This window comes from Chanos chanos, chromosome 8, assembly GCF_902362185.1.
Source record: "Chanos chanos chromosome 8, fChaCha1.1, whole genome shotgun sequence".
NCBI classification, from domain to species: domain Eukaryota; kingdom Metazoa; phylum Chordata; class Actinopteri; order Gonorynchiformes; family Chanidae; genus Chanos; species Chanos chanos.
Genome location: NC_044502.1, coordinates 43207726 through 43233754, shown reverse-complemented (window position 1 = coordinate 43233754; position 26029 = coordinate 43207726). Strand labels below are relative to the sequence as shown.

Genomic DNA, 26029 nt, shown 5'->3' with positions numbered 1-26029 from the left:
GGTCTCCGGACTGGCTTTACGAGTCGTACTACTGTATGAGTCAGCAGCACCCCCTGATTGTGTTCCTGTTGCTTATCGTCATGGGAGCCTGCTTAGCATTGCTGGCCGTTTTCTTCGCTTCGGGGCTGGTAAGCGTCCTTAGGCTGTTCTGATACGTGGAAAGGAACCAAAGGGAGAAAGGATAGAGTGTGTGTGTGTGTGTGTGTGTGTGTGTGTGTGGAGGGGGGTTATTGAAGTGTGTAGTTCACTGAATGAACAGGCAAACAGCTGAATTACATCTCTCTCTCTCTCTCTCTCTCTCTCTCTCTCTGTCTTTCTCTTTCTGTTTCTCACTCTTGTGATCAGTTGGAGACTGAACGTAAAAATTTGTTTATCTGTTCTGTCAACCACTAAAGAGGACAAGAAGTTTTTTTGTTTTCTTTTGCTTTGTTTTTTTACAGTGTATTCTCGACTTTTTTTGTGTGTCTCCGTCACTGAGGGGAAAAAAAAAAAAAGACTCTTCCGAGAGCAGTCCATTTAATCAGGGCTGAATAAAGCTATACCATATGCTCTCATTTCATTTCAAAACTGGGCTTCATGACAACCACCAGGAGCATTATCATAACGGTGTATATGAGGAGTCATAAAACGTCCACATGGCCGAATCAATAACTACGGGAATAGGGAAGAAAAGGATAAGCATATTCACCAGGAGGAAAGTCTCTACCACTCTTTTCATCCTATTCATGATACTGGATTTGAAAGCAAGTCTGCAGATTTCCATATCATAAGAAACACATTTTCAAATAAATAAATAAATTATAAAATAAAATAAAACAAAATAATGCAGACCTTTGGTTTTTGTAGCTGTTGTTTATGAGTAATGATTACGTACTTGCTGAGATAAGTCATTGTTAGGCTAGTCATTTTAAACAATTTCTTAAAAAAAAATAAGAACTTCTCCATGAAGTTTGGAATATGTGTGTTTAGTTGACTTCATTTTAGTTTAAAGATGTGAAGCCTGATGCACATGATTACCGGTGTTTTCTTTGGACATCAACGATTTTTTTAATCTTCATTTTACCTGTGAGTTTCATCATATCACTTCATATATGCAGTAAATGGCTGATGAGCTGTGTTGTCAGAAACATGTAGAAACGTTGAGAAAATCTCTTTTATTAAAGTCCTTTCCCTTTGTCACATGTCTAAAATGTGTCAAGCATCTCTCTCTCTCTCTCTCTCTCTCTCTCTCTCTAACAATGGGACATTTTTTGAAAAAATTTTTTTTTTTTAGATTTTTTTTTCTCCCCAGAAATATGTGCCAGTGCACGCGAGGCATTTGCGTTTGGTGAGACTCAGTGTTTTTGAATGCAGCAGTGTTTGGTTGGACAGGAAGCGTAGGAAAATCGGGAAACCAATGGGAAAACACTGACACGCTGTACAATAACAGAGACTTAACTGTTACATTTTTTTTTTTTTTTTGCTGTGGATTCCATCTAAGGCAGTGTTTTCCATCTCAAAATTCTCAAAAACATATCTAACTAGGAAACTAGTTTTGTGCTGCTGTGTAACCCCTCATGGATGCCTTTGGCAGGGCAATAACCTGCCAGACACGCGATATTTGCCACGGGGACATTAACACGGCATAACGCATTCTTGTTACTACAACTTCCCCTCCTCTCCACTGACTCTTGACTGGATGACCTAAATCCTGACAAGTGGCTGAATCCACAGCCCGTTGGGACCAGTTGTGCGACTGAACAATTCGCATTGATTGTGATAGGGGAGGGTTAAAATGCCTTGAAGCTCTCGCACTTTTGAGGGCATATTTTAAAGACAGCCCCCTTTTATTTCATCCACTGACCCCCCACACACACACACACACCACCACCCCCCTCCAGGCTCCCCTCCCCTGACCTATTTCCATGTTACTGCTCACATCCAGTAAGGATAAATGTTTGGGTATGATTTGTCAATCAGCAGTGTCTGTCGCTCACGCCTGCTGTCCGGTTTATGGAGAGACAGAGTGTCTTATCTTCTGCCCTTACGTCTGTGGAGGAGTGAGGAGACAGAGAGACAGCTGCTGTGGAGACATGGCACAGTGAAAACCCTACATGCACCTTGAAAGAATTCCCTTGCAATTTTTATTAGGATTCTCCAATCTTTAGGCTGTGTGTGAGACCCAGACCTCATCCTTTATGCATGGCGCTTTTGAATTTTTTTCTCCTTTTCTCTCTCTTTCTCTCTCTCTCTCTCTCTCTCTCTCTCTCTCTGTCTCACTATTAGGGGATAAAAGTGCACTCAGACTTACCTCTCGCTTTCTCCATTTTCACAGAGGATTTTTTTTTTTTTGCAGATGAGAGGATTTCAGAGGTGAGTTGGAGGGAGAGGAAGACAGAGAGAGAGAGAGAGAGAGAGAGAGGGAGAGAGAGAGAGAGAGGGAGAGAGAGACAGAAGAGGGGTGTGGGGAGAGGGTCGTAGCAGTGCAGCAGTGAATCGAGTCCCTTGTCAAATTCACACTATGTCGCCTCACATAACCACCAAAGCTGTTGCTTTTTTCTCTTTTTTTTTTTCTCTCTCCTCTGTACGCATTTTCAAAATATGTGTGGACATATCAGTGACAACGTGGAAAAATGGAACAGACTCTTCAAATGCTGATAGTGGAATGAGAGAAATGTCAAAGTAACCATGTTTGTCAGTTGTTTTTCCTTTACACTCCTAGACAAATATGTAGAATACACACAATACATCTCACGTCGTTTTTGTTTTGTTTTTTGTTTTTTTTTGTCTCTCTGTCCGTTCCCAAACTATTTTTGAGTCTTGAGAATAACCTGTGTGATACAGATACGCCTTTTTTTACACTCGTGTGTGAATTTAAGGCTTTTCCAAGTTCTCATGTTTGGCTGTTTACTGTGCGGTGGCTGGTTAGAGCACAAGTCATCATTGGAAATGTCTGCAGCCTGACCATTATCTAATTGGGCTTGATTACATGCAGAATTGAATGACTTGTGTTTTCAGTCATGTAAGAAAAGAATGTGCTAGAGATTTTTTTTTTTTTTTAAAAAAGGCCGTTCTCACATCTGACTCACACCATATTCTGTTTGTAAGTGGGTGTGATGGCAGAATGATGGAAATATTCTTGATTTTCATACCCACAGAAATGTTAAATATGAGAACGAGGCTACAGAGATTTCCAGATCGATTAGTCATCAGAGACCCTTTAAAAGTAACAAAATAATTGATGTATCAACAACCACAGATATCGCGTGCAATCATTTGACATTTCAGAGTTGTATAGTACCGTGTTATTATGGTATCTTTGACTTATTTAACAAGAGTCAACTGACAAAAATGCAGTGCATTGAGAATGTATGAGTGTAGGATTTCAAAAAGCTCTTGAAAAAGGCTGAACAGCTTTGGGAAAGCCAATATCCAAATGGGGAAGACCGGTGAGTGTTTACATGTGTTTGGAAACAGTTCCCTGGTCGGCTAATGGAGGATACACACTCGTGTCATTACAGGGAGTTACGGGCTAAAACCTCACTGACCTACTTAAAAGCTTTTTTACCTGCTGTACAATCCATCCAATCACTGCTTGCTCAGTTAGATATTAGTTCAGGTGACTGCATCTAATACTATCAGCCGACGGAAGCCCTCAATATGTCTCCATATTTCAGCATCCAACCCGCTAACAAGTGAAAAACTGAAATTGTAGGTACCAGGGGTCAATTGCTTGCCAGAGAAAATAAAACTTTGGACTTTTATTTTTCTTTTCTCATTTATTTTTTATTTATTTAAATTTCCTTGACTATGCTTATAATTAATTTATACAGTTCAAAGATCATCTTTTTGTTTCAGTCGTAATATTAAAGTGAACCACAGTTTAAGAAAAAAAAAAAAAAAGCGGGCTATTAATTAGGTCAGACAATATCTAGTCTGGCCTCCCCCACTTGAAACTTTTTGACAAAATAACCCTAAGCCGGCTTTTTTCCTCTTATCTCTTTTTTTTTTTGCCTGGTCTGAGTCGAGCTGTCCTTTGTCTCTTAGTTTGAATGGCTGTACTGCTGATGTGACTGACACTGGCTATACTAGTCTACCAGATAACATTTCACCCAGTGACTGATGAGTTGAAACAAGCAAACAGATGCTTAGAAATTCATTGTAACCCCTCTATTCATCTCTCTCTCTCTCTCTCTCTCTCTCTCACTCTCTCTCTCTCGGCAGGACATCGAGGACCATGTGGCGTTTGTAATCACTGTCCCCACGGCTCTGGCTATTTTTCTCAGCATCTTTGTCCTAGTCTGCATCGAGTCTGTGTTTAAGAAACTGCTCCGGGTTTTCTCCTTAGTGATATGGGCATGCCTGGTTGCTATGGGTTACCTCTTCATGTTTTTCGGAGGCATCATCAGTCCCTGGGACCAGGTAAGAACGAGTGTGTTACCGGACACCCCTGGAGCCAAGCTGTTTACATTCATAACCCTCCCACTGGAGGTGTCTTACAAGAGCCTAGTCATGAAAACAGGGATAAAATGCTTCATTAGGACTTCCTTACGCAGTTGAGAATAAGCTGGCTTATGTGCGCTTGTCTGTGCAGCCTGGGTCGTTAGGAACACTGGGAACTGAAAGCTTGAGTTATTGGCTTGGAAGTTAAGTATAAATGTAGCCCATAACATGGAGAAAAGCTGAGGAATATGGATGTATTCGTCAACGACTGTATCTGCGTGACCAAGAATGATCCTCTGGTGGTTTTTATTCATTTTTGTCTCAATTATTTCTGCCCTACATTCTTATGTAGGACTCCCCCCCCCCCCCCCCCCCCCCCCCCCCCCATATGTTGGCCTTGCCAGTATTATTAAGCATGGTGGTTTGGTCCAATTTAGCAAGCACGCAGATAAATGATTGTGAAGCATTCTAGATATTACAGATAACATCAGCATCTGGATTACTGAATCAACTAATAAGCCTTTTTTGACCAGGATGCAGCATAAACTCAGATATTAATATCACTATTGATACCACAGTGCTGGACTTATAATGTTGTCATCATCCAGTCAAGATTCAAATGCCTTTTTTTGTGAGTGTTGTAACAGAGAGCTTTTCTATTGAGAGATAAATAAATAGTTGTTCGGCACAGCCCAGGTACCTGTATTTTACAATACTTTTACAGCAGAGAGAGAGAGAAAGAGAGAGAGTCCAAGACCTCCTCCTGTTTCGTATCGAGAGGATTATTTACTTTACGCACGCACTCTCTGGGCTAGTAACTGTTAGCGTGATTGACCTGCCGGTCTCATGAGGGTTTTTTTCTTTTCAGCGTTAATCAGAACGAGGAAAAAGTGTGTGAAAGAGAACCGGGGAATTCAAGCAACGAACAGATGTGACTGCGATGGTGTCTTCTGCTCTTGGGCGTAATCTCACACCAAACTGTTTATGCGCAAACAAGGAAAATATGTCCCTCTTAAAAGCTAACAGAAAAAAAAAGGAAGGGGGGGGGGGGCTAATGACGAGATGGAAGATAGGAGCTACTGCTAAAGATGGTGGTACCAGCAATAAAAGATGTGTGTTTGTTTTGGTAGTGGACGAGTGAGAGAGAAGACGTAGGTTGTCTTGTGTAACCTGTACTCTGTAGCTCTGTGACATATTGTGCCATTGGAGTGGGTGGCATATGGTCTAAGACAAACAAGACTCATGTCAGACATGCAGGGAAGGGACGACTTCCTGTGTCAGTCAATATCTCGGCTTGGCTCCGGATTAAAGGGCTCTGTCAAGGCTTTGTAGACCTGGAGACACACACACACACACACAAAAAAAAACAAGCCCCAGTTCATTCATCCTCAGGGCCTCACTTTCAATACAAGCTAATGGACAGTTGTGCTGTTTTCAGTCGATTAACTGAGACATGAATGTTGCTGAAAGTATGGAGTCCACATTTTGGAATCATTTCTGTGCCAGAGGGACAGAGAAAGAATTGTTCATATTCTGCTGTTGTAGTAAGACGGAGAGAGAAATATTTGTTGAATTGGTGGGTTGAGAGTATGTAGTCTTGGAGGATGTCTTGAAAGAGACTAGTGTCATCACAGAGGCCACATCTCTGTCTGTAATGCTCAGCCTCCAATTTTAACTTCAATAAAGGAAGAGGACAATACTCAACTCTGATTTAAAAAAAAGAAAGATATTACATAACATTTAGAGGTGGGGGGGGGGGGGCAGAAATGTGGCATGTTATTCAGCTGTGGAGAGAATGTTTTAAGATGAGAGGGCATCTGTCCATTCAAGACAAATGTCAGCATTCATTAGTTTTCTATCCTGGTCTATCTTGATGAAAAACATCACTAACAAAGAGGTACAGTGATAAATACATATGATCAGATTACTACACCATGCGGTCCTATTATAAAGCTCAATTATAAAATCCACACGTGTCACTTTTGAGAGACGTCTCCGTATTTCCCCATAATTAAATGTCTTTGTCCATTTTGAAAATATATCGTTTTGGTATAGCTGATATTATTGTAATTTCCAATTTGGTATTCCATCCAGCATCAGCTCATCAGTTCTCCTCTAGGGGTGATTGATGGAAATATAAAAGAATTTATAAAATGTAAAGCGTGTGAAGCATATTTGTCATTGAATTGGTGCTGGGAGGATTTTAAGGATGACAGAAAATTGATTTACACGGATTATATTGTTTCTGTTGTGTAAAGGCTCGCTTTTTGAAATCCTCGAATGTAGCCTGCTTGTAAATCATCCATTCAACTGAATCCTAAATCAAGAAAATAAATATGTTCAGCTAAGCATAATGAAGGCACTTTCACAAACATCACAAAAACTAAATTTGCGGAGCTCACTGAAGATTTTGCTTCAAAAGTGTTGTAGAATTTTTGAAGTAACAATAACCTGACTTATAGAAAATCATATTAATGCAAAATAAATAAATAAATAAATAAAACATCATACAGTCTCAGACCCCTTGATGAAGTAGCACCCTGAACCCTTAATGCAATGGGCTGCCCTTGGTTCTGTCCTTCTGCTTAGCTGCTGTTTGGTCAATCAGGCTTAGAAGACTTGGCAACTCTCTTTAACAACCAAGGGCTGCAGCCAACCGCTCAGACCCTGTCTGCCCACTGCTCTCTGCACAGAGGTAAGACCTCGAAGGTCTGCAGCTCTCGACTCATGCGTCTCCGAGGTTACCAAGGCCTCAAAGGCGATTTTGACGGTCCAATGGATAGGCCCTTTACGAGGCTAAAGCCCTCTTTAGCCAGGCATCGCCTCAGCTGCTTCACCACGACTCTCAGTTCTTTCATTCCTTCTGCTCTCTGAGAGGTTGCAGGAAAGGTAAACCCTGACAGGCTGTGAATTCTCACAATAAAAGACACGAGCATTCAGTGCCCTGAACTGCCGGAATAGTCCGCACTCACAGCGCAGGGACAGGACGGGGATAATCATGAATCAAAATTTCAGCCATCTGGGCAAAAGACTTCTCCAAGGCAACAGATTTTGTTTCCGTGTTTTTTTTTTCTTCTTCTTCTTCTTCCTTTCTTTTTCCTTTTGCTTCTGAAATGCCAAGGTGGAATAAAGGATTTGCCCAAAAATGCTGAACTACTCCCACTCCACCACACCAGACTACACCACCCACGCTACACGACAGCACACAACACAACACAACACCACATCGCTCTACACTACACCACTTCTCAAGCGCCCCCCCCCCCCCCCCCCCCCCCCCCCCCCCCCCCCCCTACACCCTGACCCCCTTACCCCCCACCCCCCACCCAATTTAAATGACTGTGCCTCTAATCTGCGGTTACCCGGGTGCTAATGTGGTAGAGCATATTCTGATGTGGAACAGCATATTTTATTTTGCAGAGGATGGAGACACAAGAAGAAAGGGAGGGTAAATTAAATACTCACCATAGCAGGGTACCAACAATGAAAAACGATAAATCAAGCAGTGATTAAAAGGCTCCTTTTGAATTTCATGTGCGCCCGCATTTGTGCTTCCTTGCTCATTAAGAAAGACTGGCTCTGTCTCCAATGTCTGCCGTCTGAAACGTCTCCCTGTTCACCCACCATGCTCTAGTTTTTGATGAAAGCAGATGTTCGCACGCATCCACGTGAGATCACTTTGCAAACACAGAATATTTTAAGATCTTTGCAGTGCATTTGTGATATGTTAGGTTGTCACCTGGGGAGGCACAGCGTCAGTGGTCTCTTGAGCTTACAAGAGACACATTATTTTTTGCCTCCCTCACGTTTTGGCTTTGCTTTTTTTCCGGAATGGGTATGAAAAAAAACATCTTTAATTTCAAATAACCATTGTAACGTTAACGATTCTAAAAGATCCTGTTTTACAAATCTCTTACAAATCTTCAACAGTTTAGCACATTTTGACATATCTTTGATAGGATCATTTTAAACACATCGCTATAATTCTGTATTTGTCATTGTTCATAAGAAAACGTTCTTCTAGTACATGATGAATTGTGACCATCCATAAATATACTTTCCAACTGACAGATAAGGGCAGAAAATAACACAGGTTTCATTCAGGAGTTGATAAATGTGACATGTACAGAATCATAAACACTAAGAAAACAATGAAATGATGTTTCATAATCCCATCATAACCTTATTGTGCTACCAGCAGATTTTCAATCAAATGCTATTAAGATTAATCCCTATTTCACTGCATGTCATAGAAAATTCTAGAAGCCTCCATAACGGTGCTGCAGCTGTTTTAGATTCAGGGCTCCTGACAATCTCCAATGAGTCGTGATTGCTGCGGGGGCAGAAACTGCAATGCCAAATGAGTTTCAGATAATATCACAACACAACTGGCTATATTTTTGTTATTTTGTCACAGTCAGCAATTTTTTTTTTTTTTTTTATTTCAAATATTTGCTTTGCTTTGCTTTGAATTATGCAGCAGGGCTGCTTGGCTCATTTTGAATCCATGTTGACTTGTTCGCTCCAGAAATTCATGGAGCATGGTGTGTGAAGCACATTGGATGTGGGTGATGATAGGTGTGGAGATGCTATCTTCTGGTTTTATATCTGTGTTGTGTGGTTGAGGTGGGCAGTTCCTTACAGTAAATGTGTCATCTGTTAATTGTTTGTGTACTGTGACAAATGACTTCCTTCTGTTAACATTCATTTACTGTGCACGTGCATATATGTTATTTACAGAGCTGGGCACAGACAGTGTTCTAATGTCTGTGAGTCTCAGTTTAACATGCTCCAAATCGGGGATATTAATCTCTGTCTCTCTCTCTCTCGCTCTCTCTCTCTCGCTCTCTCTCTCTCGCTCTCTCTCTCCTTCTGCTTTTGTTTTCAGTTTGTTTCAACTTTGAAATGACATGTCACACATGAAAAGATAGCCTTACAGCCAGACAGAGAATTTCTTAAAATGAATAAATAAAAAAATAAAACCGTTAAATAATACATTAATACATTGTGACCTGATTGTAAGGACAGTGGTGAAAATGAGGACCCATGGTTAAAGCCAAGTCTGAAAAGCAGTTTCGCACTCATCTGGAAGTTAAGGTTGTTTTCCTGAAGAAAATGGGATATCTTGTGATCTAAGCGATGTGAAAACAGCATGATAGCTCAATCTAGACTTCGGGGCTGCACTGAAAAGCTGTCTTAGCTTCAGGTCTGTTGAACACATCTGTAGGTAACAGTTTTCATAGTAAAATCAATATTTACAGAGCAATGAGTCCCGTGCATAGCTCAGAGAGCAAAGATCAAAACCTTTATACAGTATAAAGGAGCACAATTTGATGTTCCTGGCATTTACAGGTTAAAGCTTAAACCAAAGTGAAATCAAGGAGTCATCACTTTTGAGCCATCCCTTTCGTTAGGAGAAATAAGAGGAAAGACAAGATAATTGCATATAAAACAATTTTGCCTGGTCTGAAGAAAGCAAACACAGTCCATATTTTGATGTTTAGATCCTGTGCTGTGCTCTCCCTCTCTCCCAGTGTGAGAAGTGACCCCTTGCTGTGTGCAGCCGTCAGCGTGGTAACTAGGATACCCTTCCATATAAAGGTCAAGATAGTACTCGCATATGAAGGCATAGGCCAAACCACTTCCTTCTTCAAAATAAAGCTCCATTTCCTTCAGTGCTGCAGGGTTTTATTGTTTCTGGCATTTGGCGGTTGTTTTATCTATCTGAGTGCATAGAATGGGTGTGTGTTTGCTGAACTAAAGAGTCTGTTTGTACAAGACCAAGATAGACTGTAGAGAACGATGTCTTACTGTCTACGGCTTAGGCTTTCACTGGAACGTTTCAAACAGCGACCTAATAGTTTTCAGCTACTGGCATATAACGTGCTTTCTGAGAGTCTAATTTTATCACCTAACAGTCGTGTGTGGGGCGGTTGGGGGGGGGGGGGGGGGGTGCTTTAACTGTTCCATCAAGAGCGTGTCTGTGTAATCACAAAAGCCCAGACAGTAGTCCTGACAAATAAAAACTTCCCCTGGCACTCCTTTGTTCTTTATGCTAATATTCATGGAAGAAAAGAGATGGGGAAAGAATGAGGCTTCACACTAGGAGGCATCACATAATTGTAGTTACCATGTGGTGTCTGTCTTCGCGCGGACTGAGCCTGACTGGTGCCGTCTCGTTGCTCGCTGCGAAGATCTCTTTGTCTCCGCATGGGTCCGCAAGTTTCTTCATGAAGAAACGGAGAGCGTTCCGAGCATATGGCGCGCAGCTAGCGGGCCGAAACTCCGAAGCTCCTCTCTACCTAAGCGCAGGCAGATGCAGCTGACTCTCTCAGCCAGCAATCTCTGGCATTCTCCACGGATGCTGGCGTAAGGCTCGCTGCTAATTTAACCCGCCGCAAAATCTTCCCCAAATGCGTCGCGTTGTTGGATTTTCTTAAATGGAAAACTTCCCGGGACTTCCCAGATGTCTCGCGTGGTAGAGTGCATGGCACTGAAAGAGGGACGGAAGCCTGTGTCTTTGCTGGCAGGGAGCGAGGCCAGTGGGTCAGTGTGAGAATGATTCAGTCTGACAGAAGCAGTGGAGGTCTGCGCTCTGGTCACCACGACGCTGAGAACCTGCTGCAGAGACCCCGGCTGTAGACCTCACCCGTGAGCGTTCAGGCTGAGGATACGTGTATCGAAACACACACAAACACACACAAAAAAAAAAAAGCGCACGAGAGAAAGAGAGAGATGTCGGGCTTTTTGAGTGCATTTCTAGTCTTTAGACTCAGTCGTCCCCGGATAAAAGAATTAATGTCCCCTGAAAAAAAAAAAGAAAAAAAAAAAAACGTCGTTCGGGTGAAAAGTGGCATGTTGTTTTTGACTGTGAAATGCAGGGGCGTCGTAAGAGCGGCGATGCTGGGCCAAAGGCAGTGAGCTGTCGTTTCCTGACGTTTTCATTTCTCAGATAGCCAGGTTTGGACCAGTATCTCTCTCTCTCCTCTGTTAATATGGATTGAACACACTTTTCATTTTCCATTTCAATCAATTGCTCGCTTATCCCATTACCACAAAGCCCCCTCTGTTCCTCTGGAGTAGGGAGGAGGCTTATCTGCTTTTTGCCAGGCCCTGCCCCCTTGCTGAGCGTGTCTGGGCATTGCCTTGCCCCGCGCCTTGGTGTTTTTCACGCAGCAGTTCCAATGGCAGGGCCAACCAATCATTCCCTACCCAGGGAAATATACAGACATTCACTCTAAGCCCTGAATCAACCCATAAGATGTATGAAATCATATTTATGCAATATCTGATGTATCTGCATATTTGTAAAATGACAAAAATGTGATCAGATATATTTGGGCATCCATCAGCTGCTTTCAATTAAAATTTAACAGCTGTCTGTGAATCACAAAAGCAGTATTTCTTTGTGCTGTAAACATATGAAGGTCTACAAAACATTCGTATGATATTTTTTTCTTATCAAATTGTCATATTGAAGCAGATAATTAATACATATGACTGACAAGTATGTAACTTTTTCCCATTTTTCTGTCTGCTCACTAATAGCCAGTCACCAACTGACTGGAATTTCAGACTTTTTTCTTGTTGTTATTTTTCTTTTTTGTCTTAGTAAAATACTCAGTAAATTTGCTGAGACATGGTGACGTCTCTGGCACATTAGTGGCTTTCTAAATCCATATCCTAAGTAGCGGCCCATTCCATGCCATTGTTTGGATGAAACGATACCAGCTGGCTGGATTTGGGTGAATAGAATCAACTCATGCAGCACTGAGCAAGTTTTAGCCAGGCTGAGAGAGTAATTTGAAACCATCTCTATAATTTGTTTTATGGACCTGCTGCTGGTTATTATGAACAACTGATACATGGACCCAGTTGAAATGACTACCCTGAAATGGCTCAAGAGTGCGACCACTTAGTGGGTTGTTTGCCGGCCTCGCCCGCACTGCGGAATGCCCTGTTTTATTACAGCATTAGAAGCTAAAAATAAAAGATTACTCTGGTGCTTGGTGTCATTTTTTCCAGTCTCCCGTTTAGCCAGCCACATAATTTAGTTACCAGCATTGCATTTCATAGCATCAACCCCGAAGATGGACCACAGCAAATTACATTTGAATTTTAAATGATTACTGCCGTTCATTATCAGAGCCTAATGGAATAAATTGGGAGGGTAATTTTGACCCAGACAAACACGAGACCAACTGTCATTACTGATGTGATCTACCGTATAACCCCAGTAAATGTGTTTTTATCAAGTTGGTAATGCTGGTGAATCTTTATTCAAGAATATACACAATCACTCAAGCCTGGCTTCGGTTTGATGTCAGGAAAAAAAAATTAAATAAAAAGATTGAAAACAACAACTTTTAAATTGATTGTTTTGCATTTAAGATTCTGAAGGCAAACTACATAGCCTCGTGGAGTAAGGCAAGTAAATTACTTTCATTTTCTCCAGCAACTTATCTTGATCAACATATTATGTTTACTTGCTATGTGGTGGGGGGGGGGGGACTGTAATAAGGCAAAGCAGTTTAATAACAGAACAGAAATGAAATCAGAACTGGGAGATAGCTGGCTGTTAGCATACTGAACAGTTTCTATGTCTTTTGTAGACAATGGAGGATGATGAAGTTAGACGGTACTGTTGCAAGGACACTGGTGTCGTCTGTAAGGAATTTTAATTGGGAGCAAACGCATCTTGCGAAATGTCACTCTTCTAGCCAAACGCTCAGCAGCAGCTCACATTGTGATTAGCCTCCTAACAGGAGTTGGTGATGACTAAAGATCATTCCAATGGGACTCTCTTTCAGTCACAAGAGTAGACCATAATTGGAAGTTCAATTAGCACGCTGTCCTTGAGAAGAGAAGACGAGATACCTAGCAGCAGATAGGAAGCTTTAGCTATGAATTAGTGCTGGTCTTCACAATATGTTAAAAGTAACCATAATTTAAAAGGCGTAATTTACCACTCAAGTGGAGTGAATTTCAGTTCTGCGACCCAAGAACTGCTTCTCAATGAGAGTTCATCTGGCAAAAGCTAAAAATGTCAGTGTATTCCACCACAAATATTTAAAGTGACCATTTGATTAATGTATTTTTTTCAGCTGGTTGCAGTGTTTACTATTTCATTATGAACATGTAGCCTTGTGCCATATTGTGTGAGCGTTTGAGTGTAGCTGGTTGTTTTTATTGCCAAGGTCTAAGACAGACTGCGGTCACCTATGGACTAATTACAATGTACTACAATACAATGCTAAACTATTGTTTATTTAAAAAAAAATGCAGATATGTATTTTTTTACAACCCCTGACAGCACTGCCTCTTTACTATCCCCAGAAAGGTGTGCACAAACCACACTGACAGCACAGTGTAGACTTTTAGCACCTTACTTATTGTTTTGGGGATCTCTTGTTTCTGTTACAGCACAGTTATCAACAGGGTAACACCTCTGGAGTCATGTGGGGTTAGGTGCTCTGTTGAAGGCCATATCAGCAGCATTAGAAAGTGTTATCAATTGAGTAGATAAGATATCCGATGCTGGAAATGTCAGGAATCAAACCCTCGACCCTCCAGGTACTGGTTCTTCTCGGTTACCGTTAGGTTACTATACAAGTTTTGAGAGATCATGGAAAGTCAAACACAGAAGCACTGCAGTCAGTCAGCATACAATACGCCTGTTTTCATAATACTATGACTGTGAGTGCTTCTTTGCCTGTTTTTTTTTTTTTTTTTTTTTTGTTCTTTTTCTCCAATAATCACAGATGGCTGGTCTACACCCACACACACACCAATGATAATTTGGTTTTCTTTTATTGCAGTGGCCCATTTGTTATTCCACTCCACTGCATAAAACCTGTTTGATATATTATACAATCTAGCCGCATACTAACTTTCAAAGATTATTATTCCACACGTAGCAAAGGAAGCAGAAAAGTGAACATGGGTAAGTCATTCTCTATAGGCTGATAAGGAATTCACAGAAGAGGTTTACTTGCTAGCGGAGTTATCTACACAACAACAGGGTCTACATCTGTGCTGCATTTAGCCTCAAATGACAAGCCTAAACAAACGTGTTGTTAGTTTTATGTTGTCAGCAAAGAAAAATGGTTTAACAAAAGCCTCCACCACCTTCTAAATAGGAATATTCACCATTCTGACACACACCGAGCTGTTGGTTCATTTGCCAAGAGCAGACAGGAACCAGAGGTAACAAAAGCTTAAGAAAGCTATTTAGTTTCAGTTTTCTACCACTGGTATGTTATCTTCTTTTACCTGAATGGAAGCCTGCTGTGGCTCGACTTCTGAATGTGATGTTCAACTTTCAGCCCTTTGAACATGACTGGAAAATGCTTGTTCATGTCAATCGTTTTCAAAGTTTTTATAACATGAGGGGGGATAATCATTACTTGATAATAACTGGATTTGGAAAAACAAATTGAATTGAAAGAAATAGTCGAGCAAGTTTCCCTCAGAAAGCCACCCCTCCAACATGAAACAAGACAAACAATTGGATTTCATGCAAAACTCTACGCTTAGCACTCAAAACAAAGCTCAGATGTGTGTCAAACTATAGAGAGCTGTCAGCCTGTCATTTCCAGAAGGTAAATAAGCCACCTAGAGACAAAGAAGGTAGATTTAAAGTGTGAACTCAGATTATGCTACTTAGACACAATTCTGGATAATCTACAAAGCATTACAACCAGAATAGTTGTTTTATACACCATTTATTTAGAGCAGGGGTTCCCAGTCTTTTTTTTTGTTGTTGTTGTTGTTGTTCACTGAACCCCTTCAAGACAAACTATTTTCCTCAAGTACTAACTTGAGATTGTAACTAAGTGATTTTACTTTGAATTGACACTGATGTTTCCATCACAATCTCACAAACACCCCCACAGTACCAGTATGAACCTCGAGGAGATTCGCGAACCCCTGGCTGAAAACTCCCCAAGTTTCCATCCTCTCTGTCGGCACGAGAGCCATAGAGCTGCAAATATGAAAAGCTAAGACACAGCAGTACTCAGCCTAGCTAACTGGAACCAATCTTTAGAGTGTGCAGTGACTTGTGGTAAATAAGCAATGAGAGATTTGGCGAAACTGTTGATGATAGCTTGTGTTGTTCATTTCTTCTGTGGATGCATCAGAGACATCTTCGCTGGATTGAGTTCTCTTAGAACACTTGGGATTTGAAAAAAAAAAAAAAAAACACTCAAGTGGATGGTAATGCTATACCATGTAATTAAGAACACTAAACGCAATGTAAGCATTGAAGCTCAAGTCCAAGAGAGTCAGCTGAAGCGTGAAAATGTCAGTGAAAACTCTTTGCCATTGCCTCTGGAAGAGCCCCTGCTGCATCATTACACTGGTAAGGAATCCCAGTAGAAAGAAGAAGAAGAAGAAGAGGAAGAAAGATGACCCCGAAGAAACCACACCGTACCAAAGGACATACTGTATGCTGAGCATGTGCATGAAAGTAGCCTAAGGTTCTGATAGCAATCTGCCTCAGCCGCCTGAATTGCCATCCAATTAACATCAGATTCATCATGTTGCAGTTTTTGATCAGAACGAAAAAGAAACTTCCTTTGTATCATTTACATTCATATTTTCTTTACATCACGTAGGGGAGAAAATGGATGGAACTAAGTAACAAAAGATATGTAGACATCCCTTCAAATCTGTTGGGTTGTGGTGAAATTGCGACAAAAATAACAGAATATCAATGACTATTATTAGGGTACATTTGAATATTATTGTCGCACTAGTCTCTGTAGGCATACACTTGATGAGGCAAGCATTCCAAAATGGATTACTCAAACCTTTCTATGAAAAAATTAAATTAAATTAAATTAAATTAAATTAAATTAAAGTTATTATTAGTTAGATGATGAAGGATAACAGATATCCAGATATCCAACACATCCATTAAGTTAAGTGTCAACGATGGATTTAGCTAGATTTAGCTGAATTTAGTCCAACTTTTGTGTAGTCACAGTTGTTAAATACACAAAAGTCAGACTAACTGTTTGATGTACTGTATGTTTTGTCTTTTTGCACTTATGTCCTTATGTCTGCATGTAAGCTATGTACTTATGTGATGACCTTATGTTTGTACTGGTGTTAGAGTGGTGTATTGTTACAGCCATTCCACCTGTACCGAGATTAATTTCACCAGCCTAGCCGTGTTGTAATAAACTTGACTTGGCTTGGGCTTTTTTTTAGCTGATTGCTGTTGTAAAGTACACTGTTAGAGTGCAGAAAAAAAATATTTTCTGATACATAGTGCATATCAGATGACCGTATTTCAATGGATTTGAATACACAAGTTCTGATCAGGTCATCTGTGTTCAGATTTCATATGGTGTCACTCTTTTAAATGTTGTTCAGTGTAGTTAAGCTCTCACTAAGCGTCTCTAAGTGACAAACTGGATGACACAGCTGCTGTTCTCCAGTCTTATTATGTCCATTTCTATTGAAATTCTGCTCTACACTGCATTTTATCTCAGCGGTTACATCCTAAACAAGCGTGGCACTGTCTTCCCGTTTCTCTCTTACTCTCATCATAAATAACCTAGGAAAGGTTAACTGACACCTTCCAGCAATTTCAGCTGGACAACACTGACCGCTTTGTATTTGGGACAGACTGCAGATGAGGGTGACTTAGAGCTAAGGACACCAAAAGCTAAAAACAAGTGATTGCATTTTGTTGGCGAGTGTGGTCATAATGTCCATTTTGGCTTGGTTTTTATTAATTAATTCATTTTTTTGTTTATTTATATGAGGCCCTGACTTTCACCCTTTGTGGATTACAGAAGGTCACCTACTCAACTTGAGTGTTTGGTTATTTAAATATCTTTCTTTCAGTTGAACCATTAAGTTGTTTTAATCATCAAATTAATCCTTATTTTGGTTTTGATTATTCCCAAACACCTACCACTGCATATCAGAGAGGTAAGAACAAATTGCTTTTTTAATTTTGCTTTTACTCAATTCTTCCTTAAGAGTCCATGCTAAAATCACCTTTGCTTTGACTAATATTTTTATGGTTCACTGAATCATCGCATGATAAACCATAAACAAGTTTAAAATTATGATCTTTATGCAACATCTACTAAAGAAAACAAATGGTGGTCAAAATAAGATGATATGCAAAGTTGTCTGGCATTTATTCAAATCACAGTATTAATCCAAACAGGTTTTACTATTGGTCACCATCCATGGATTTGAAGCAAATCAGCTAAAAAGCCATCCAGAGAACTATTCTAAGTTGGTGCTCACTACAACAGGAACTGAACATGAAATTAAAATCAAACAGAGTTTACCATGCCAAAAGAATAATGAACAACAGAATATTTAAATATATGTTTTCCAAGCACATAAATCTAAACTGTAAATCTAAGGAATGAACTAAATAATTACTTAAAGACATGCAGTGGTACTGATGAAAGGGAGGAAAATATATAACTTCACTCAGTTTATATTTATGTTTGTGTTATGTTTGGTGTTTGCTAAAACTTAGAGCAACTAAACACTACACTTTTAAGAGGACCTCTATATTGCAGTGATATGTCAGAGAAAATATTTAAGGGGTTCACAAAGGTGCCTTTTTAATTAGCAATGCAACATATGTAGTGCTTCATATGCTCTGCTTTCAAATAGTTATGTACTCAAGGTTCAGTGACCTCAGACATTTTAATTACTATAGACATTCTACATGGTCAACAAATGAATCTCCAGCTAACCGAGCAAATGTTCAGATATGAGAGTTTGGCAAGACAGACATTTAATTACAACTGCTGTTGGAACTGAGCGACAGTTCATGGATGCTCCCCAGCCTTGGGGTGACATTAGCTAGGATGCTACATCTGTGCCCTATTATGGTTAGTTAGTTAACGAATTGTACCTTTTGGAAAGGAAACTATGCATGTAAATTTGGAAATCCTAAATTTACCAGAAGAGTCACTAATCAGAAAGTCTCAACACGATACCGTGACTACATTTTAGTTTAGGGGATTTTAATCAGAGGAGCTGGATTTAGATTTTGATTCACTGTAATCTCATTGGTGACCAAGTTACTGTAAACCGTAGCATACCACTGATTAACCAAAAAGACTGTATCATGTTACTAGCTTTGAAGATACTCCAGCATGTCCAGTTATGCATAACTCATAAAACTAAATAGAAGAGAAATAAGATACTAAAAAAAGAACAAAAGGTTGTATTTCAAACTTGTTTACATAGCCATTGCTTCAGGCTGGTCAGCTTTCCTATTTTGCCTAGGTGAAGGATGGGCATTACAACACCACCTGCCATGCAACAAGTCAATGCAAAGAAGCTTAAAATGCAATAGAACTGCAGAGGGTTCCGCAGAAACAATTTACTGAATGAGTAAATTACGAGAGGAGGTAGATAAGCTATGATTGTCATTATGAAGCTATTGATGACAGTCTGAAGAGCTCGTTTTTTCTGAGAATGAACAGTGGTTTTCCCCGTTGGATCTGCTTTGGTTAGAGCTCGAAGGATTGCGACATTACAGAACACGATGGTAGGGAGGGTGACCATGAAAGCCATTCCAGATAACGGACTGGTATACGCCCAAGGTACGAGGCTTATTGTAAAACCAAATGCAATTGTGAAAATCCAGACGATCACAGAAATTCCAACCCTGCCGTAACTGTTTTTCATTCTTGTCATGTAGGCTATGAGGTAGACCACAGCCAGATAACAGTCTACGCATGTACAAGCCATGAAAAGAGGCCTTCCGCTCAACGTAAAGCTGTAAATGAAGTTGGAAACGCGCTCAAATGACACACTGTGCCACACCATGTAATTAAGAATACCAAATGGAATGAAAGACGTGAAAATCAGATCCAAAAACGTCAGCTGTAGCATGAAGATGTCGATGGAAGTTCCTCCCTGATGTTTCTTGAGAAGCTCCCACAGTATGATAACACAGGCAGGGGATCCCAGGAGAAAGAAAACCGCAGAGAAGCCGGACCATAACATGGGCCCCAGTGGCCGGTACGTACATATATTGAAGTAGGTAAATATCATGGTATCACTGAAAACAATGGAGGAATTTAAAGATGAAAAACTTGTCTCTGTAGATGAGTCCATGATGAAGCAGTGTAATATGGTGATATTCTGAATTTTTCAAAAGCAAACAAACATAAAAAGAGCTGTTATAAAGTTGTTCAAGGATCATGTTTTGAAAAAACGAACATAAAATCATTCTAAACGAATATAAACTGACCTAAAATATTGATTTTCAGCGCCTGGATGTATTACAGTTGGGACAGACAGCTTTGTTCTTACCTTACTGCTGTGAAGTGGATCACCTGTGTGTGACCTGTGTGCGAATGGCGAAAGCCATTTCTGTTCCATCGAACACGTCAGCTGACTCTGTCGCATCAGATTTGAATATGTATAATACTTATTACAATACTGAAGGCTCATCAGGTCACTCTATGCAACAGAGAGTAAAAAAACAAACAAACAAACCAAAAAAAAAAAAAAACTAATCCTGGCACATTAAGAATATCTGGCTATTTTTAGGTGAGAGTCAGTGGCAGTGATTAAAGTGTAAGAACCCCAAAACCAAATCCAAAAAAATCTGAAGCCAACTTTATAAACCTTGAAAGTCCATTCACTCAAAAAGACATTCTGCTCAGGTCTGGATCGTATGAGCAAAGACGCTCTCTCTCTCTCTCTCTCTCTCGCTCTCTCTCTCCTCTGTCATAATCTGATAAATTGGAAAACCAGACACATTAGGATTTTGAAGGATGGATCTTTGCTGATCACTGTTGTTAATTACATTGATAAAGAGTATAATAAATAGAATGCATTTCTGGTACGCAGTGCATATCCAATGATTGTGTCTCACTGGATTTGAATGTGTAAGCATTGATGAGCAGGGCTGTCTGGTCACTGTAAGTAGTACTCAGGCTCATCAAGAACCTCTGAATCGTGACAGCATGCTGTTGGACCCCAACCAGGATTTTGTCTCTACTCTGTTATGGAGTTAAAATTTTGAAAGGTCTTTTACTCCGATTGCAATGTATGCCAAAGTTAAATGAGTAGCTCTGTTGAAGTTCTACACGTTGTAACTCTTTTAAATGTTGTTCAGTGTAGTTAAACTATCATCGGGTGTCTCTGAGTGACAAACTGGATGGCACAGCTGTTGCTCTCCAGTTTTAATAAGTCCATTTCTGAGAGTGTCTGTTTTGTACTTTGAGTAAGCGGCGTGCCAATTGAAATTCTGCTCTACACTGCATTTCGTCTCAGTGGCTACATCCTAAACAAGCGTGGCACTGTTTTCCTGTTTCTCTCTTACTCTCATCATAAATAACCTAGGAAAGGTTAACTGACACCTTCCAGCAATTTCAGCTGGACAACACTGACCTCTTTGTATTTGGGACAAACTGCAGATGGGGCTTAGGAACACCAACGCTAAAAACATGTAATTTCATTTTGTGCTATGTTATGGTCATAATGTCCATTCTGGTTAAATGTTTATATGAGTTCCTCCCTCTCAAACATTAGGAAAAGTTATTCCTTCTCTGTATGACTAATATTTAAATATCTTTCAATAAGCTGAATTTTTTTTTCGTTATTGTAGTTCTCTACTGACAATTCCAATTTCAAGACAAGGTTCCCAATACTCTCAAATTCTGGTAACTTTACTTGACTATAACAGATTGAATAAACAATATAATTTTAATATATTTCTTCATCATGTAGGAACACCAAAGTAGCAGTAGGTGCTGTATGCAAAGCTGTATGGTGTTTACCCAAATCAGAGTTTTAACATATATCGCCATTAGTTGAAAGCCAAGCAAATCAGTTGCTAGTCATGGAGAAAGCTATTCAAAGTCAATTAAAGCTCACTACAGCAGCAGATCAGTAGAACAGAATCCAGAATTAAAATAGAAATCAACATAATATTTCAAGTAGTTTTACAAAACCTTTGCTTTTGAGTGTTTCACTGCCTTGTGTGCTCCAGATATAGAGCTAGCACAATGGCTTCGCCTGCCATAGAGAAATAATCCAACAGGGCCTATGTAGCAGCATAAGCTCTGTATAGATAATTGAAACACATGTTTGAGCGGCTGAAGAATGACTGGTTTTTAGAAAAGCCATGAAAAGAAAAGCCATTCGTTGTTTTAGCTGAGGACAGACTGGGTGTTTTCGTCAACAGACATGGTTTTCTCAAAGGCCACAGAGTGGCAATGTCGAGATGTTGGGAAGCAGAGCGATAAAGACATTGGCAACGACCTGCCCAGTAAAACAGTGCTGGAGGACACATAACCTAATATGAAAAATCCACAGCATCATGCAAATACGCTTATCGGCTTTCCAGTTAAGGCTCCACAGAAATACAAAATTGCAGCAGTGGGCTCCCAACTGAAAAGCTGCCAAAAATATAGTCAACAAACTATTTGAATGGGCTATAATGCCAGACCATGTAATACAGGACAAAAAAAAAAAAAAATATTTGCATGATTTGAAAGTTAAATCAATGACTGCCAGTTGCAGCGTGAAAATGTCATTGGAAATTCCTTGCTGTTGTCTCTGGAGTTGCCCCTGAATCACTGTGACGCTGGCAGGGAAATGTCTAGAAAAAGAAGTTCCCCCAGAAAAAGCCATCCTTATCATGGGGGGGGGGGGGGGGGGGGGGGCTCTGTAACAGGTCAATGGTCTCAAGTCTGGGTTTTATTTAAGGACACGGAGGAAATGCAGGGACCCGCGGGCTCTGTCTCTGTGCGCTTGTGATAAAATATTTAACAAAATATGAGCCATCAGAGGTTTTCCTCAAGAAAGCGATGAATATGAAGCATTCTTCTGTTTAGTCTCATGGCATCAAAATAAAAGCGGTTTTAAGGAAAAACAGAACATACTCTTTAATATGACCTGATTATTGCATTTGTTTTGGTGTCAAGGGGAAAAAAAGCAAAGAATTTAAAAAGAGACACAACAATGAGAAAATGGACGGAGACCGTATCTGAACAGGCAACTGAATGCGTGTGACTGATATGCTGTCAAAAACGATCATCGTTTTAGTGGTCATACACAGTAATCTAGCTGAAACCTGATCACATAATGAAACTTCACAACCACTCTACAAAAATAATGGGAAGTATGAATGATGGAAAGTCAATACACACTCACAAATCGAATTAAACCTGTCATTCTCACAATGATTAGACGCACTGCACTAGTTACTGTGTTGTCTTAAATTGGAATTGATTTTGCGGCATCAATATCAATTACATCTATCTCACAAGTAGATAATATTTCACAAATATGATCCCTAAACAGACGTCTCCCACTTCTGCATGAGTACAACAGAGAAAAGACAGAAAAGGCAAAAAAATGCCAGAAAACAAAACACTGTTTAGTCAACATGACCATTGAAGAAACTCACACTGATTATTTTCAGCACAGAAATGGTGTGAAAAATTCCTGCAAACCATTACAGTGGAGGCAGGCTGTCAGCATCGGGGGGTTTTGTTGATATCTTTGGGCAAAATATGAAAATGGATGCTGACATGAACACCTGTGATGAAAACGAAGGAATTTGATAGCTTGGATTCTGTCTCTGCTTCTTTCAAATCGTCTGGAGACGACCAGCCTGCCTGTATTTCCTCTCACCCACAAAACTCATGTTTTGAAATTATACCTTGACTAGGAATATGCATCTCCTGTGCTCCACTTACCGCTAGCCTGTCATTACGATGCTCTTTCTCTGCTATTCTATAGCGTTGTATTTGAAATATCGTACTGTGTTTATGCGGTACTATTTATGCCTCTTGATTGTGTAGTGATTGTGTAGTTACTTATTTACTGTGCTTATTGTATTATGCCGTATTTTTGCTGTAGAGATTTCTTGGATTGCTCTGCACCCAGTACTGGCTCTGAACTAATCAGCGGCAATGCTAGGTGCGTCGTTGAACTTGTGTTCCGATCAGTTCCCTCCGGAGTGCCGTGTCTGCAGGAACCTATACTTATGTTATTTTACTGATTAACTCTGGATTACGGTGCCTGCCAGATGAATGCATTGAACTGCAGAGAATTTGAGGTTCTGATACGAGGCTTAAGTTAATACTTTCTTAATCAAGACTGTGGTTTCTTTAAAAATCTCTTGCTTTGCAGAAAATAAAATGATGTTGACTTGAGGCACAAACTTGGGATGTAGAAATTGGTGGGGGGGGGGGAATTTAAGATCATCGTCAATACGCTCATGTCACTGGCTTAAGACTGTCAAACTCTGTGTGTCAGTCAATGTGTCAGTTTTCTGTTTATCTAATTATTTACAAACTGCACATTGGTATGTATGACCCAAACCCTTGTTCTTTTAAAATGTGAAAGATGATCCCGCTTCAGACACCTAGACTTTCATGTACAGAATCTCTCTTAAAACTTGTAATCCCTCCTCGCATTTTTTCTATGAGTTTTCTCTCTCTCTCTCTCTCTCTCTCTCTCTCCCTCTCTCTCTCTCAGAATTGTAACCTCTCTCCCCTGTTTGCTTTCTCTCTCAGGTCTCCTTCTTCTTATTCATCATCTTTGTGGTGTACACCATGCTGCCCTTCTCCATGCGTGATGCTGTCATCGCTAGCGTGCTGACCTCCTCTTCTCACACCGTGGTCCTCAGCGCCTGTCTCTCCACCAAGGCCGACCGAGTGGAGCCTCTCGTCTGGCAGGTCAGCCACCACTCACCTCCTGTTCTTCCATGTGTACAGGCTAGAGCTGCCAGCGAAGAGCAAGCGTATCGGTTTTGTTTGGGCTGATGGCAGGTCGGTAGTACGTGGGTGAGGATGTAATCCGTTGGAGTGTACAAGAGCAGAACGATAGTTTTTTGTTGTGTTTTTTTTTTTTTTTCTTCTTCTTCTATTGCAAGCTTTGGCTCACAGTGCCCACAGTGCCTGCCGATTTCTAAATGCTTAAATGTGCCCGATTGTTGAAGATACAGTAGGTTGAGTCACATGAAATAATATGTCTGATAAACACAATATACATTACTGTGTATGTTTCTTTTTTTGAGGGGGTGGTGTGGGGGGGGGGGGGGGGGGGGGGGCTATCTTTTCTTGATTTGCCTGGCTTTGCTCCTGTTGTCCAGAAGTGTGGACCCAGATACTGTTTAAATTCTCTGTTAGTATTTGTCATGACAATAGGTCCCGTGAAAATGCATTCAGTCAGACTTTGTGATTATTGTTTCATTCCTGAAATGAAAGGAATAATTTGAAAAGAGGGGAGGAAGTGATGCTTTTAGTGCTGTTTTTGTTTGTGAGTTTTTTGTGCTGGGTCTTTAGCCAAAGGTTGCTTGAGGGAGATTATCCTTTCTGTTCACAGATTCTCGGGTTAAGGAAGTCTGTCCCTAAAGTTCAGTACATCCATATTAAAATTCATATTTGTTCTGTATTATGGCCTGAGCCATGTTCCTGAGTTTCTGGATCTTTTTCTTTCACTACAGTGTAATTATGTCCATTCCTCTGCGCATAAATTGCACTTAGGAGGGTCCTGACTTCATTTTCGCTTGAATTGCTTTTATAGAAATTGAAGAAGAGTGCTTGTTCCTGTGTCAATTTAAATAAATGGTCTGCATGTTTGGCAAACAAACAAAGTGACCTTTCAGACAAAACCAATTTCTATTCAGGGTGAGCAGTAGAAATTCTAATGTATTTTAAATGCTGTTTAAAAGGTCACTCCTCTTTCTAGCAGTAGTGAAAAAGGAAGAAACTGCATTCCTGTTTTTCATGCTTAAACATCTTGCATCCATTGCAAAAGATAACAGCAACAGACTGCTGGAGAAACTGGCCTTGTATTATCTCTGTCAGATAGTCATTTAATCATGAATCATATTGCAGATATCGCTGCAAAAAACAACACCAAAAAAAGACTGTATGCAAGCCTTTTTCTAGTGATCCTCTGTGACAGCAGCCTGCCTCTCTCTCTCTCGCTGGAGCTGTCCTGTTTAGCTGGATTCTGCAGCCGCCCAGGCTGTCTGCCTCTCTCTCTCTCTCTCCCTCTCTCTCTCTCTCTCTCTCTGTTCTTCTGCTTTGATCCTGCTTACTGAGTGTCTGGGGAATACCACAGTGCTGACATCTGGAATGCCTTGGGGCGGATGTGAGGAGGACCATTCTGGCAAACTGCAACCTGCCAGTATGTCCAAACAAAAGAACCGGGCTGGAACCGGAATACTGTACAACGCTGCCCCATAAAAAAATATAAAAAATAAAAATGCATGCATGAACATTAGCATCCACGTCTTTCAACATCTCAGTTTTGTTGTCTTGTCGTCTTTGATGAATTTTCTGTGCCGCAGCACAAAAGATAATGAAATCCCTGTGGGATAGATGATATAAATGTTATGTTTTCACATGGTTGTTCTGTGTTGCCTGAATATGGTGTGATTTCGTTTCAAGAAAAGGAGACATCAGACCAATCTTTGAACGAGTGGACAAACACGGGGGTTGTTTCATTCTGAACGTCAACCAAATATTATTTATCAAGAAGATGCGTTAGGCACCTGTGGTGTTCTAACTCAAATGTAATATGTTCTAGGTCACCTAAAGCTCACCTCAGACGTTTACATATATCTCTTTTTGCAATCCAA

General features: G+C 40.3%; 1 protein-coding gene across 1 annotated transcript in view; it reads left to right on the top strand.

The window, feature by feature from the left end:
• adcy2a (adenylate cyclase 2a) overlaps positions 1-26029 on the top strand; it is a 66478-nt gene that overhangs the window by 106 nt on the left and 40343 nt on the right. Inside the window, exons 1-3 of the mRNA XM_030781695.1 lie at positions 1-128; positions 4204-4401; positions 23955-24116. The exon at positions 1-128 is cut by the window's left edge and continues 106 nt beyond it. Of these exons, the coding sequence (XP_030637555.1) occupies positions 1-128; positions 4204-4401; positions 23955-24116 (488 nt within the window). The remainder of the gene's footprint in view (positions 129-4203; positions 4402-23954; positions 24117-26029) is intronic.